General features: G+C 42.7%; 2 protein-coding genes across 2 annotated transcripts; one reads left to right on the top strand and one right to left on the bottom strand.

The window, feature by feature from the left end:
- The first annotated feature begins 328 nt into the window (after nucleotides 1–328).
- Nucleotides 329–2,341, top strand: LOC147992602 (putative F-box protein At5g62660). The gene is made up of 2 exons (XM_087531152.1): nucleotides 329–697; nucleotides 776–2,341. The coding sequence occupies exons 1-2, from the start codon at nucleotides 476–478 to the stop codon at nucleotides 1,982–1,984; spliced, it is 1,431 nt and encodes a 476-aa protein (XP_087387278.1). The 5' UTR covers nucleotides 329–475; the 3' UTR covers nucleotides 1,985–2,341.
- Nucleotides 2,342–10,917: 8,576 nt separating this feature from the next.
- LOC147992601 (mitogen-activated protein kinase kinase 9-like) lies at nucleotides 10,918–12,417 on the bottom strand. The gene has a single exon (XM_087531158.1). The coding sequence runs from the start codon at nucleotides 12,129–12,131 to the stop codon at nucleotides 11,091–11,093; it is 1,041 nt and encodes a 346-aa protein (XP_087387284.1). The 5' UTR covers nucleotides 12,132–12,417; the 3' UTR covers nucleotides 10,918–11,090.
- Between the last annotated feature and the right edge of the window lie 3,140 nt (nucleotides 12,418–15,557).

The raw sequence follows: 15,557 nt of genomic DNA, 5'->3' as shown, positions 1-15,557 counted from the left end.
CGTTGATATGCCGATCATCAGTTGGATCGACACACATTAATTAGGCAGATGTGTGCATGTACGATGTAGCATTGCTGGGAGACCCTTTGTGAAGCATTTTTCATCTTCTTTTTTGAGTTCAAATGATTTTTTTGTTGTGGAGATAGGATTTCTAGTCTTCTTTTTGTAGACAGAAAAAAAAATCAATTTTGCCCCCGGTAACACTTGAAGAGCAGGCCGAGAAAAATATCAGAATCAATTGGGCCGACCTTAGCAGCCCTGCCCATTCCCATTATTTCTCAAAGGCAGTGGGTCGCATCTTCTCATAAAAAAAAGGCAGTGGGTCGCAGTGAGTGAGTGACGAGGAAGACACCGCACAGTCCAACACAAGCTCTAGCCCTCAAAAAAAAAAAAAAGTCCAACACAAGCTCCATTCCCCTTCCCACAAACCCTAACCCTAACCCTAGGCTTGGCGACGTTTGAGCCGCCGGAGGCAATGCCGCCAGGAGGAGGAGGAGGAGGCGAAGGCGAACATGGGTACGAGAAGCCGGCGGAGGCATTGCCGCCAGGAGCAGGAGGAGGCGAGCACGGGCATGTGTACGGGGAACCGGCGGCCGCCCACGGAGGGCAACGCCGCGACGAGGAGGATCCATCCCGTTCTTCCCCGCTTCCGCCGCCGTTGCTGCCCGGCCTCCCCGTCGTCTCCGTAGAGTATGAGGTTCGCGCCCATCCTCTTTCCAATAATCGATCTGGCAGATGGCACTGGAACCTAAACGAATTTTCTCTGCATTTTTAGGAGGAGAATAAGAAGCAGAAGCACGAGCAGGCCGAGGTGAGCATCCCCGAGGACATCCTCATGGAGATCCTGTCGCGGGTGCCCTACAGGTCGCAATGCCGCTTCAAGTGCGTGTCCAGGCCATGGCTTGCCCTCTGCTCCGACCGCGGCGTCCGCAAGAGGTCCCCGCAGACGCTCTCCGGATTCTTCTACTTGAATCGCGGTTTACGCTTCCACAATTTGTCGGGGAAAGGCCCTCCGATGGTCGACCCTGATCTCCCTTTCTCGCGCAGCACCTATGAATGCTTCTATGTCGAACAATGCAGCACCAGCCTTCTCCTCTGCAAATGCTTGAAATCGCCCCAGCCTATGCAACACGGTTGGAATTCATTTCCAGAAGGTGAGCCTAATCAAAGCTTCACAAGGACCGAGGCTAATGGCGCCGATTATGTTGTCTGCAACCCTGCTACCCAGGAATGGACTTCGCTACCTCCTATAAAATTGGGCGACCTGGCACACGGACACCTGTACCGTTTCTCCCGACGCAAATACTTTTTGGGTTTTGACCCAGCAGTTCCTTCCCGCTTTGTGGTATTTGTGTCCCTGATCCCAAAATATGTTGGCCTCTCCATGACAATGTTCTGCTCATCAGAAACTGGGGGATGGACTGCCATGCAGGGTCAGCGTCATTATCTCAGAACACATCGATTTGGTGCCTTCCTGAATGGCACTATGCACTGGTATACTCGTTTGTCAATAGTCACAGTGGACATGAAGGGGAATGCTTGCATGGAAATTAAAATGCCACCTGCCATTATGAAAAATGACAGTGCTGTTCCTTTTGTTGGGCAGTCGCAGGGACGCTTGTATGCTTCGAGTATAGACAACCAAGATGGTTGCCAACTCACTGTTTGGGTTCTTGAGAATTATGCTACTGGACAGTGGAACCTAAAGTGTACTGTTAGCTGCTTGGAACTGATCGGACGAGATTCTCTCAAAGAAGGTGAGTGCTACCGGACGTTTGCAATTCATCCGGATTGTGATTTGATTTTCTTTACTGACGGTAAGGAGAAGGCATTGTCATATGATATGACTAACCAGGAAGTGCATGTTGTCTCTTCTTCTGGAGATTTCCTGGGAGGTCTTCCTTACATTCCCTGTTTTGCGGAGTGGAAATCAGATGGTCACTGGAGACTTGGCGTACTCAGTGTGGCACTAGCGACTTGGTAGAGACATCAGTTGTTGGGTACTATATGCTAAATCTTGTAGTAGTTCTGAATCTGTGTGTTGGATTAGGCATACAATAGGGTGCATGCCCTTTTGCACCTCAGTTTGTTTTTCCGTTGGTGTCTGGGTGCATGCCCTTTTGCACCTCAGTTTGTTTTTCCGTTGGTGTCTGGGTGCATGCCCTTTTGTTGCTTTGAACAATGTTGGTTAGCTATGAAGAATCAGTCACTGGCTCTCCAATGGGAATGTTTAGTTGTATGAATGAACCTATTCACTAATCTATTCCCCTTCATGTAATAGTTATTGATGCCACTCTTGTAGCTCGTATGTGGTAAGCTAATATATTCTCTATGTCTGAAATATTTTAGTTTCCTGCAAGCTTACATTTAGTCTGTAACTTGTTGTCCACCAATGTTAAATGTTAAGCTTGCATTTTTGTCCATTAATAACAGAGATGGAGCACAGAGTAGGAGTTGTCGTGAGTAAAATGTACCTGGATCTTTAGCCTGGTTGTTGTCATGGCTGAAAGGCTGCGTGTGTTCCTGATTAGGTTCAGGGCAGTAAGTTATGTGCATTCTTGAGCATGTAATGGGTACACAAAGCATAACAAGGATGTAGGCTGTAATGGCATGCATTTGCACTGCAAGGGATGTGAAGGCACTGGTTGACCCACTCCAATCAGCAAACCCCCACAACAACGCACCTCTGCCTATCACCCATACATTGGCTCTCTGTCATTTCATCTTGTACTCAGGGCAACGGTAGAGGGAAAGGTCACAGTAGCAATTTGTTGCTATTGTTAAAAAGAGAGCCTGTTGTTAGGGAAATGATCAGAGACGTTCGAGTTTACATTGGGGATTACTCCCTCCGTCCCATAATATAAGGCGTTTTCGCAAGCTAAAATAATTTGCAAAAACGTCTTATATTATGGGACGGAGGGAGTACATGCAGTGCAGTGATTTTATAGGAAACTTACAGTTAAGCAACGAGATAGTTTCCATCACACTTTCCATCACACTCATCTAAAATACGATGTCTTTGCTCGTGAGGACTTTATCGTTGTTAGCGGCTGTAGTAGCATTAGTAATTAAGATGGAGATAGGAAAGGTGCTCACCAGATGTATGTATCTTTGCATTCATGTTCATGCTAGAAAGGTCTCGACTAGAGAGGATTTTCAAGCCACATGTTTTAGAGGTAGGAAAAATCATTTACTACGCTGAGCTGCTTTTGTATTTATATGATTGCATTGCATGGCTAAATGCCATCTCCCGTAACATTGTGTCTGCCTAGATTGCTCACTGTAAAAATTGATTAAAAAAAGGGCATCATGCTCTACAGTGGTTGTAAAGCTTTGATGGGTTAGATCTTCTCAGCCTTTCAGAGCCAGCAAATTGTGGTCGCCTTTCAGTGTCAGGAAATTCTGGTTGCCTTTTTTTGTGTCTGTCTATGAAAGACTTTTGGGCCAAATTCAAGACATGCCAAGAAAATTGAACGTGTAGATCTTTGCATCCAGCTTTGATGTTTTGTGTTATGCAGTCAAATTTTCTTTCAACCAGGCTTGATCAACCGCAAATCTCGTAATCTTTACTATCAAAGGGGGGTTGGTTCCTCAATGCTATCTTCCAACAATTTTCATGTTATATATCTTTGTTGTCATGATCTTGTTGGCCTTATTGTGCTGATATTTTGTTGAATTACATTTGCAATTTTCATTGAAGCTAACATCCTATCGGCTGTGGCTAGTCATGAGACAATAACGCATTTATTTGTAGAGAAACCGTATTGCCCATGGACAAGTGAGCTAGTCATATATGTTATCTGCCTCATGGGTTGGTACCATGATCATTCAGGCCATAGGTTTACTGGATGATCTTGACATTGGCATTTCCCAGGGCTCACTAAAATAGTGACAGATACTAATATAAATCATGCAAAAGCTACAAGTTGACGTCTCTAAATGCGAGGGTTGTTCCTATGCAAGAAACCTGCTTGGTTACAAGCTCTGTTTTGTTTCATATACTGTGCAAGAAACCTGCTTGGTTACAAGCTCTGTTTTGTTTCATATACTGACAGATGGCGAGGTAGAAGCACAGTAAAGGAGGCTGCAGTAATTTTGTCTCTTTCTGAGTACAGAGCTTATCTCTATGATTATCTGAAAACTAGGATGAACACAATTCCGCCTAATTTGACTGCACTTGCGGGCGGACTTGTATGGGGCTAGACTTATCAGTTATTACTTATTACGCTTGGTGGCAGTTCTAAATTTGGCCAAGCAGCCTAGTAGCACAATTTAGATACTCTGTGAAGAGTAGGTGAGTATACCATCGCAGTTTACTTTTTTTTTCTCTGCCTTCCATTTTCCACAACTAGGGTTCCTTTTCTCTTTCTCTCCGTGTTTTTTCTTTCTATGTTCATGTGATTCTAATATACACCATGCAAAAGCTACAAGTTGACGTGTCTAAATACGACGGTTGTTCCTATGCAAGAAACTTGCTTGGTTACAAGCTCTGTTTTGTTTCATATACTGACAGATAGCGAGTTAGAAGCACAGTAAAGGAGGCTGGAGTAGTATCCATCAGTACTTAAGTTAAATATTCTTTGCTCTTTATGAGTGCAGAGCATATCTCTATGATTATCTGAAAAGTAGGATGAACACAATTTTGCCTAATTTGACTGCACTTGCGGGCGGACTTGTATGGTGCTAGACTTATTAGTTATTACACATGGTGGCAGTTCTAAATTTGGCCAAGCAGCCTAGTAGCACAATTTCGATACTCTGTGAAGTGTAGGTGAGTATACCATCGCAGTTTAGTTTTTTTTCCTGCCTTTCCTTTTCAACAAATATGGTTCCTTTTCTCTTTCTCTCCATGCTTTTCCTTTGTGTGTTCATGGTGTTTCTCTATGCCCAAGACAAGCGGGCAGTGAGCTAGCTCGATATTCTTAACAAATTACTCCCTTCGTAAAGAAATATAAGAGCGTTTAGATCACTAAAGTATATTTCTTTACAGAGGGAGTACAATCATTTGATTTATACACAGGACAAACCCTGCGTACTTGCCTGATGTGCATTTCGTATAAAGTGGTTGCTTGTCACATGGTTCTAGCTGTTTGTCTCTTTGTTGTATTCAGTTTTTGTTACTTCTTCATAATCTAAATACGGGTGGTATCTTCTGCCTGTTCTGTATAAAGAAAACTACTGGCTCCTCGTTGAGGCTGCAAATAGGACTATATATAGGAGTTTCCTCACTCTCATCAGAGTTCAAAAGTTACACGTGTGCCTGCCATGAGCTTTTGCTTGCCGTTATGCACAGGTCACCACACTGGCGGCGGCTGCTGTTGGGCTAAGTGAGCTGAATCACCTTGGCGGTACCTACATGGGGATTGCCAAGGTAGCTGTGGGGCGCCCAAGTTGGAGAAGATGGGCTTAACTGGCGTCGTGAGATTGCAGACGTCAGGGTTGATCCGCTCACAAAGAAGTGTTGCAAGCTCAGCAATGATCTTGTACCTACAGGTTACTTGACTCCCATATGAGCCGAACTCTTCTTTTCTTCACGTAGTGGAAAGCCTGCTACTTGTTGCTTTGTTTGGTTCAGGACTAGAACCCTTGAGTCGAATACAGAGTAAAGTTTCTACATTAATACATGCGTGCATTGCCTTTAAGCCCAGAAAATGTCGAAAGGTTTTGGGATGATGGATCATTCAACTTATTGGTTGGTTATTCATATTTAGAAATTGACCCATTTGGGCCATCTTATTGGAGACCTTTTGTACGAACAGGGAAAGGTTTTACATCTCTGTTCTGTTTGCTAATGAGTAATGAATATGTCCTTTGAAAGAAAGGAAGAAAAAACGTGTGTCATCTTGGCGAGCTGGATCATGCTTTCAGCTTATCTTACTGTCTAAAGGAAGTTAATTGGGTGCCACATGGCAGAATGTACATGTGCCGCCAGATCGTGTGATAGGTACTGTATGCACTGTAGGATAGGGCGGAGAAGATATGGCCTTGGCCGTTTCTTTAAATTGGGAGTTCTTTTTTTTTACATCGTTAAATTGGGAGCTCATTATATATGGATACAAATTTACCTTGGGATCGATTCTGAATATGTTTCTGTTTAGACTGGACTAGCTCATCTAATTTTCTGAATATGCTTCTGCTTAGACCCACAGATGGTGCTTGTTTGAAAATCCATGCTATTTGGGGATCTTCTGTTAGTTGAAGGTGATTGTAAACTTTCTTGTGTTTATAATGCAGTTTAAATCAACATGAGCGGACACCCACGGACTTAGACCATTACTTGAGTAGTCGCCTAGCTTTGTACTCGGGCTGAGCGACCTGTCACCAACGCTTTGCAGCTTACTTGCTTGCCTAGCGTATTCGCAAAAAAAAAAAATCAACATGATCATGTGCAGTACTAGCATGATCGTGTGTGGTACTAAAATACTTGTTGATTTGATATTTTTTAGATTACTTCAGAGTATCTAATTATAGTGTCCGCCATAATGAGATGCGGACAAAATGCACTGCCACCGCCTCAAAAGGATGTGCAAGCCACATTCTAGTAGAATTTCTAGATAGAAATGTGAAGTCTTTTGTACTGTATGTATATACTTGTATGTAATGAAGAAAGAGTAATTAATAAAATGTTCAGTTGTCACCATGCAAAAGGAAAATGTTCGGTTGTATATTCAACAACCCAAAGATTCTCTAAAAGTGCATATGAGAGAGGTGCTGAGCCCGCTATTTTTCTTTTCAGAAAGAAATACTATTTCCACAGCTCAAAAAATCTAGAAAAAAATAAACACATAAACATATATTTGTAGTATACATGTAAAAAAATTCAATAATATATATGCTCATATTCGGTGTACAAAAAAAATGACAAATACATAGATTGAAGTGGGCCTTTTATTTGTTGTATTTGAGCCAGATTTGTTCTGCGTAGCCTAAAAGAAGATGTATATGTATTTGTATAATCGAAACTTCACGGATACTTAAACAACATGTATATGTCTTCGTAGATTTATTTTTATTTTTTGTAACATTAAATTTAAATTTAAATTTATTAAAAAAGGGCTCCGCCCGTCCTAACAAATGCCGCACTCAAAGGATTACAAACTTTATGGAGCGATCGGTTGTTAATTTAGTTACTGAGCGGATTAACCGGATTGCCAAGAAACACCACTATAGATGTCCTCTCCTCGACAACAACAAATAAAGAAGGGCCGATATGCCACAAAATCCAATGTGGCCGTGGCGCACCTGGAAGCGCACTGCCGTCCATGTATACGACTGTGCAGCAGCATCCACAATGCCTAGCTAGCCCACCTCGATGAATTATGTGCCAGGACGTTGAGCCTTCCGACAATCTCAGTCACCACCACGTGGTGCAGCTCATCGAGATACGTTGACCCGATGAACCCTAGGAGCTCCCTACACGTGTCGCCCCACATGTCAGTATCCACCATTGTGAGCGATGTGTGGGTGGATAGCGGTGAGACGACTAATCAAGCTTGCAAAAGATATGGTGAGATTGACCTTAACATGTCAGCATCTCAGAGTCGCCTGGATGTCGTTGTCCTAAAGATACGAGAACAACAGTCATCCAAAAGGTGATACTGGACTTACCCTTGTATTTGATTAGGGCAATATGGTTGAATGCCACTGTTGTTTCTCACAAATGCAATATTTAACTATGAAAAGTGATGTAGGGTGGAACCCTAATTCATGACCTTTTCACACTTGGTGATAGGGAAAGAGGCAAATCAAGAAAACAATACAAGAAGAACACTCAATTGATCAAGATCCCAATGGCACATATGCTAAATCCACATACACAAGAGGGATACAAAGGTCCAAATCCAACACAAGAAGGCAAAGAGGAACTAGTTCATCCCAATCCTTAGAGGAATTAAGGGCTTGATATCCAAGAGGATCTTTCCTAGAAGGGGTCTTCAATCCACTAGGGGATCTTGTCACATGGAGGCCTTGATCTCCATGGAAGAGGGTAAGAAAACCTCAATCTCTAATCTGATCTATCACTTTGCTAACCCTAGTTTGTCCAAGTGAAGGGGTGTATATAGTCTAGGGAGAGAGAGGGGGATACATGGCTCGAAACTCGAGTGGCTGCGCACAGGAAGTTCCGGGCATCCGGAAGTTACCAGTCGTCTGGTGGCTTGTGAAGGACTGGAAGTCCGATGTGCTCGGATTTCTGGCGTTTTGGCTCTGTTGGGCCAGCGTCGGATTTCCGGTGTGGGTCGGTTGTCCGGAGGCGTCGGATTTCTGGTGATTTGGTACTGGTCCTGGCGCGCCGGATATCTAGTGGGGTCCAGTCATCCGGGACTTGTAGCACGTCGAACGTCCGGTACTTGACAGTCATCTGGCCGCTGTAGCGTATGTGGGTTGGCCCTTATGGTTGGCTAATTTGTTGTGTGTCGGACATCCGGTAACAACCGGTCGTCCGGTGCCTATAGCTTGTCGGCAGCTTCTTCTCTTGCTTCTAGCACTTGGTCTCCTCGCCGTCTTGTCCATTGTTTGTAGCTGTTCCATGGCCTTCTTCCAGGTACCTGATCACACATACTGTCTCCGCTTAAGGCAGGAGCCATGTCTCACATATGGAATGTGTAAGTTCGAAGAGGAGTGAGTTCACCTCAGTTTCAATTGCCCTTGCATGAGCTCTAGTCATTGGTCCGCTTGGTGTCTTGGGAGACGAAGGTACGTTCATGGGGATGACCATAGGATGCTCCGCATCAAAAAGCTATATCTACAAATATAACCAGAATCATTTTATAAGTACATGAGGAAGCACACCCCTTACAACAGACACTATTCTTGATACGATCAAAAATTTCGATCATATCTTCTGTACCTAACTTAATAGATCATCAACACCAGTACAAGAAGACAATCTAGTGATCTAATGTATTTTTCAAACTAGAAACTTAATGAAGTTATCAGTCATTATAAAAGTAGCAAAAATAATAATAGCATGAAAACCTCAAAATCTATCCTCGTAAGACAGTTTTTTCGACTATTTTCCACCATCACCCTTGCCTGATGTTTTTTTAGTAGATCACCTCTAGCACAAGCATCATCTTTATTGTAATTCTAGACATCTCCACATCATGAAATTGTATGTTTAAGTCTATCCGTAAGTTGTGAAGAAGTTTTTTTAAAGACTGAATTAAGATTTTGCATCCTCCGGGTCTCGCTATAGTTGTCCATTCTTGAGTTCAAGTTTTTTACTTTTCCACCCGTTCCTCTCACTACAATGAGAATCGGAAAAAACTACTCTTTCGCTCAGTCTATAGTTAAAAATAAACGATTATTATTTATTTTATACTAAATATTTTTACTTGTTTAAAATTATATATAACTCATTCTTTCAAAATTTAATTTTAACCACTAACCATTGATATTCAAATATAATATTTTATTACATAATTCTCATTTTTAATTAATATAATTTTTATTTGACCCATGGATACTACTTAATTTTAGTTTAAATCATAAATTGTAAATAGTGCAACCTAGTTGTTTTAGTTCTAAGACGGTAGACTAGACAAAATTAAAATGAACAAAATCGTATGTCTTAACAAGTTATTTTGTGACATTTTGATGAACTACAAATATATGTACATGTTTGTGTCTTTTTCTAGACGCATCGTTGTCTATTTTAGGTATAAGTAAATAAATTGCATAAATATCAATGTTCAAAATAAAAAGTTCTAGAATATACAATAATCTATGAGGAATGTGTCCTCAAATTTTTGCATTGTTCTTTTGTAAGTTCTTTAATGGCAAAATACAATTAGCTGTTTGGTCCCAAATTGTATCATTCAACTCAAATTGCATTAAAACGCATGTGTGGTTTTCTTGGTTTCATCTTTCTTCTTGGTTCAATATCAAATTTGCATAAACTTGCACGTCTCATCTTACTCGCTCAAAACATTGGGCTATGTATTAATATATAATATAATGTGGAGTCTAAAATGCCATGAGCCTCTATTTTTTGTTTTAAAATAATAACTTTGACATGCATTATATAACTTTGATATATGCCACGAGCCCTGGTTGATTCTCAAAAATGAAACATTCAACATTGCATTATATAACTTTAACAAGTGCTACTATCTACATTCATTTTTATATGTTGGGTTATTTAAATACCTTACCACGTGGTTGCTACTATCTACATTCATGTTGGAATGTTGAACTAGTTTTTCCTTTTTATGATAGCTAACCACTCATGACTAGTTTTTTTCTTTTCTTTTATTCTTTTGCATATTCTAAGGGATTATTGACAATAATTGCTTCTGTCATTGTACCACTCCATATTTGCTTCATATCTATTTCCGACAATATCTACCCCCAACATATAATTTTCAAGGATATTTCGATTTTCATTTGTCTATAATTCTTAAATCCAAAACTTAAGTCTATACATCTACACCTAATAATAAATGGGCTATTGTTTCTGGCAGTACGCCACAGAAATTGCCCGAAAATTGCAAAATATTACTCATCAATGCCACCTATAAGTGATAAAAAACATTTGTATTTTTTTTGCAGATACAAAAGATGTTCAGAATTTTATAAAAAAAATGCTTGCTTATTGAAAAAAATTGAAATTTTGAAAACAAATATTCGGGAAATCAAAAAATTTCCATGATTTTTTAAAAAGTTCGTGTGTTATAAAAATGTTAATCAAATTGAACAAAATCTCGCCAATTCAACAAATGTTCATGATAGGAAAAATGTCATAAGAATTCAAAAACTGTTCGTGACTTACAAAATAATTTATTCATGCATAAAATGTTCGTTGATCAAAAAATGATCATGCATTTCAAAAAAAATGTTACACCATTTGATAAATCAGGAAATTTGAATTAGACCAAAACTACTTTTGGGATTGTCAAATCCATTTTGAGAGACAAATAAAAAACCATGATACTAATAAGAATAGTTAAAAAGAGTACCTAGCTTGTCTAAAAGTTGAGGTTGATGAAAGAAATCTTCACCACAATCTATAGCTACAAATAACTCAAAAAGAACTACAGTAGTAGAGTTCATCTCAAGAATACAATTGATCTTGTCTCTGTCCTGATATCCTACATGGTCTCCACGATAAGCTCTCGTAGCGCGCGGCGCGACGCCTCCACGTCCCGGCGGGCCACGAACGGGTGCGCGAGCAGCTGCGGCACCGTGGCGCGCCTCCGGGGATCCTTCTGCACGCACGCCTCCACGAACCCGCGCAGCTCCGCCGACGCCACCGCGCTCTCCGGCACCGAAGGAGGATGGCCGTAGCAGATGGCCTCCTTGAGCATCTTCCAGGACGGCGTCCGTTCGGCGGGCAGGACAGGGCGGTGCCCCAAGTAGAGCTCCAGGACGGTGACGCCCAGGCTCCAGACGTCGGCGGCGCATGCCCCACGCGGGCCGGCCTGGGCGTTGGGCGCAAACCGCTCGGGGCTCATGTACGCGGTGGTGCCAACGGCGACGGAGACCCGAGGAGAGCGGTGGCCGTCGGGGGAGAAGATCCGCGAGACGCCGAAGTCGGCGATCTTGACGTCCCCGCGTGCGCTGGCGAGCAGGTTGTCGGGCTTGAGGTCGAGGTGCGCGACGCCGCGCGCGTGGAGGTGCGCCAGGCCGAGGGCGCAGCGCGCGGCCACCTCGGCCAGCGCGGGCTCCGGGAGGCCGCCGCGGCCGCCCCGGCGGCGGAGGACGTCGTGGAGCGACCCGGCGTCCATGAGCTCGAGGAGGCACGCGGGCTCGCCGCCGGCGCTCCGGAGGACGGCGTGGCAGCGCACGACGTACGGCGACGGCGGTCCGGCCCCGCACGCGCGGCGGAGCACCTCGTCCTGCTCCCTCCCCGCGTCGGTGTCGTCGGGGTAGTGCGCGACCTTGAGCGCGAACGCGGGGCCGGCGGTGCTGCCGCGGAGCCGCACCTTGGTCACGACCCCGCTCGCGCCCTCGCCTAGGTCGGCCACCCACTCCAAATCGGACAGCTTTAGCCGGCGCTCCTCCCCCTCCCTGTCCATACCAGCGGCGGCAGGAGGCGGCATGACGGCGGCGTGAGGCGCAGGCGCGGCGAGGTCCGGGCGGCGGAACATGAGGTGGGGTGCGCACGGGGGCATCGTGCCGCCGGGCGCCATGCGGACGCGAGGCAGCAGTTTTTCCAGAAGCAGCTATAGCTCGGCCGGGCGCGTCCCGTGCTTCGGCTTTAGCGGCAGGCAGGCAAGGACACGGGTCCACGGGGACCACCCGTCAGCGACTGCCAGCGGTGGACCGAGTGTCGGAGAGGAGAGACGAGAAGGGGTCGGAGTTGGAAAGCGACTTGGAGTAGAGGCCAAGGAAGGAAGGAAGGAAAGGGCCGTCCGCCGTCGTCGTCGTTCAAACCAACCGAACCGTGGTCGCCTGGCGCAGCCCACAGCTCACGATTCTCGCGTTTCACTTTTCCAGTTTTATTACTCCCTCTTTCACAATCACAGGCTGTGCTTCTGCGCGTGAACGGCGCAGGGCCGACCTGTGCACAGCACATGAGCTGCATGCCATGTCACGTGGAAAATGCCCCCTTTTATTTTTGGTCCACATTTATTTCTATCCAAAAAATAGCGTGCCTAAGCTTTTACAAATGTATTGAAAAACATAAATATGTGTAGGCAAGCAAAAAAAACATATATGTACTAACATCAAAAGATCGGTTTGCATCGGCAAAGCCATCGACATGGACAACTGCTGCCGCCAATGTCAGCCTCTCCTCGGGCGGTGACCAACCATCGGTCGACATCCATGTGGCGTCGCACCGTGTCCTGCTCCATCTGGCTCGTCGTGTTGTCCTCAACTATGTCGGTTCAACTTCATCATTGCCGAGCTTCAAAGGCGAGCCCGTTCTGTGCATGTTTTAGATCCAGCAATCTTGTTTTGCATTACTTCCACTCGCAAAATCTCAAAGGCATGTATCCCCGGAAAAAAAAGTGAACTCCAATTTTTGGATAGCCTTCATTTTGAATTCCCCTTCGCCTTCCACCAAGCCAGTCGACATCTGGTTTCGATCTATTGTTCATGGGCATTCAATACAATTATGAGTGTCATAAGGCGCACCTCAACATGCAATCATGCATGAAAAAATACCCACCACAACATTCAACTGTGCATGAGAAAATAATTTTCATTCAATTATTCTACTTATATTAAATAAATATTGTTACAACTATGGATAATCAAATTTAAATATTTAACAAGTTATATGTGTTTTAAATTTTCATTCTCATGTTAAAACCAATTTCCATCGAGTAATTCCCGCAGCAACGCACGTGGTATCTTCTAGTTGCGTGAAATTGTCGCCCATCCGCATAGGGTGCGAAGTAGCTGGGTCTACTAGTTTTTCTCCATGTTCGACGTTATTTCCTTACCAATTTTCTTCCAGTTTTTAAACTTTTTATTTTCCATTTTCAATTATTTCTTTCCTTATTTTTTATACAAAAATAGTAAATATGCATATTCTTTATGTTTGAGAAAAAAATCTTAACTTTCAGAACTTTTTCCAAAGTTCATGTACATTTTAAAAAAATTGTGACCTTTTAAAATATACTAACATCTCCTAATTTTGAAAGTATTTTTAAATTAGAGAACATTTTAAAATTTTGAGAAGAATGTTTGAAATACAAAAGAAAATCGCTTGGACTCATCTCTACAGTACATAACAGCCGGCCTAGTTGTGGACGGTCTGTGCATTTGCCCAACATTTGAGCATTTTCATGCAAAAAGTGTCAAATAGGTGTTCTCGTACTTATGCGGATCGGCTACTGCAGCAAACCATACAATAAATCGACCCTGTTTTTAAGGTTTTTTTATTTCATTTCATTTTGCAAAAGCATGAACAATTTTTGAAATTCATGACCAGTTTTTAAAAAGATGAACATTTTTTGAATATGAGAAATTTTGAAACAAGAACAATTTTGGATATCTGAGCAATTTTTGAAAACCATGGACGTTTTTTGAAAATGTGAACATTTTTTATTTATATGGAAAATTTGAAAATGAGACATGTTTATGAAATTCTGAATTCTTATTGAAATGCAGAAACATTTCTTGAAAACTTCCAACCAATTTTCAATATTGCTACTATTTATTTTTGAATTTATAAATAATTTTTTTAAACCAGAAATTTCTTTATAAAATGAATAATTAATAAACCCGAATATGTTTTTCAAACCTGTCGATGAAATTGAGGATTGGTACGACCATTGTTACGAGCTCACGCTCGTACCCTAAGCTGTCTTGAAAACCATACCTCCTGTAACTTGGCGTTGTCGGGCAATACGAGCAATGGTACAAACTCAGTTGCTGGTACCTTGCACCGTCTTAGAAAATGAGACTTTCTTTGGACTTTGGTACAAACTCCTCCGATCGGCACGACCGCCAGTACGAGGGTGAGCGCTCATACTGAATGTCGTCGATTGCTTGGTTTCTTTGGACTTTCCTCGCCTGCATGGTACGAGCAGAGGTACGTGTACCTTGCGCCTCGTTTGTCTTGAATTGCTTTTCTTTAAGAAAAAATCTTGAGGACATTTTCTCTTCTTCTTGTGGGGTTAGATCCAAAGGACAAATATTCCATAGGTCTAGGTTCCAAATTAGAACCACTTCAAAATGGTAGGTCTTTAGTAACTTTTATTGAATTCACTCTTAGTCTATAACTGAAGACTAGACTTTTATTAATGATTCTAGTTTACCAAATAGTTTGTCGCCTTCTCAAGTGGCATAGCCTCTTCGATCATTATGAAGTTTATTTCCTCTCTCTCTCTCTCCTATTGTTCATCTCTGAGGTACAACTTTAGGCGTTGTCCATTTACGATCTGCAGAGTACCCCTACCCCCCTTCAACCATACAGCTCCTAAATTATGAACTTCTTCGATCTTATAGGGTTCTTCCCACCTGGACCTAAGCTTTCCTGGAAACAACTTAAAATGGGAGTTAAATAGGAAAACTTTTTCTCCGGCGTGAAACTTCTGTTTCAAGATCTTTCTGTCATGCCACATCTTAACCTTTTCTTTAAACAGACGAGCAATTTCATAACCGTCATTTCTAAATTCATCTGGAGCATGTACATCTAACATCACTTTTCTCCGACCTCTTTAAGATCGATGTTTAAATTCAAAATAGGCCAACAAAATTATGCTGTAATTCTAAAGGCAAATGACATGCCCCTTACCATACACCATTTTATATGGCATTATACCCATGGAATTTTTGTAGGCAGTGCGATATGCTCAAAGCGCGTCGTTGAGCTTTCATGCCCAATTCGTCCTTGACTTTTTGCACCGTCTTCTAAAGCATTGTTTTAACTAGCTCTCGGGTTGACAACTCCACCTACCCACTCATTTGTGGATGGTAGGGAGATGCTACGCGAGGTGTAACTCCATACCTACGTAGGATACTCCTACGTATCCCTTGTATAAAATGAGATCCGCCATCAGTAATAAGAACTTTAGGCACTCCAAACCTGAGGAAGATGATATTTTAATCATATTTATGGAAGTAGCGGCGTTAGCATACGTCGGAATTACTTTTGCCCACTT

The sequence above is a fragment of the Triticum urartu genome, chromosome 1A (assembly GCF_056163025.1).
Source record: "Triticum urartu cultivar PI428250 chromosome 1A, HENAU_Tu73, whole genome shotgun sequence".
Classification (NCBI taxonomy): Eukaryota; Viridiplantae; Streptophyta; class Magnoliopsida; order Poales; family Poaceae; genus Triticum; species Triticum urartu.
The sequence above is the reverse complement of the archived record's forward strand: the minus strand, read 5'-3'. Positions and strand labels throughout refer to the sequence as shown.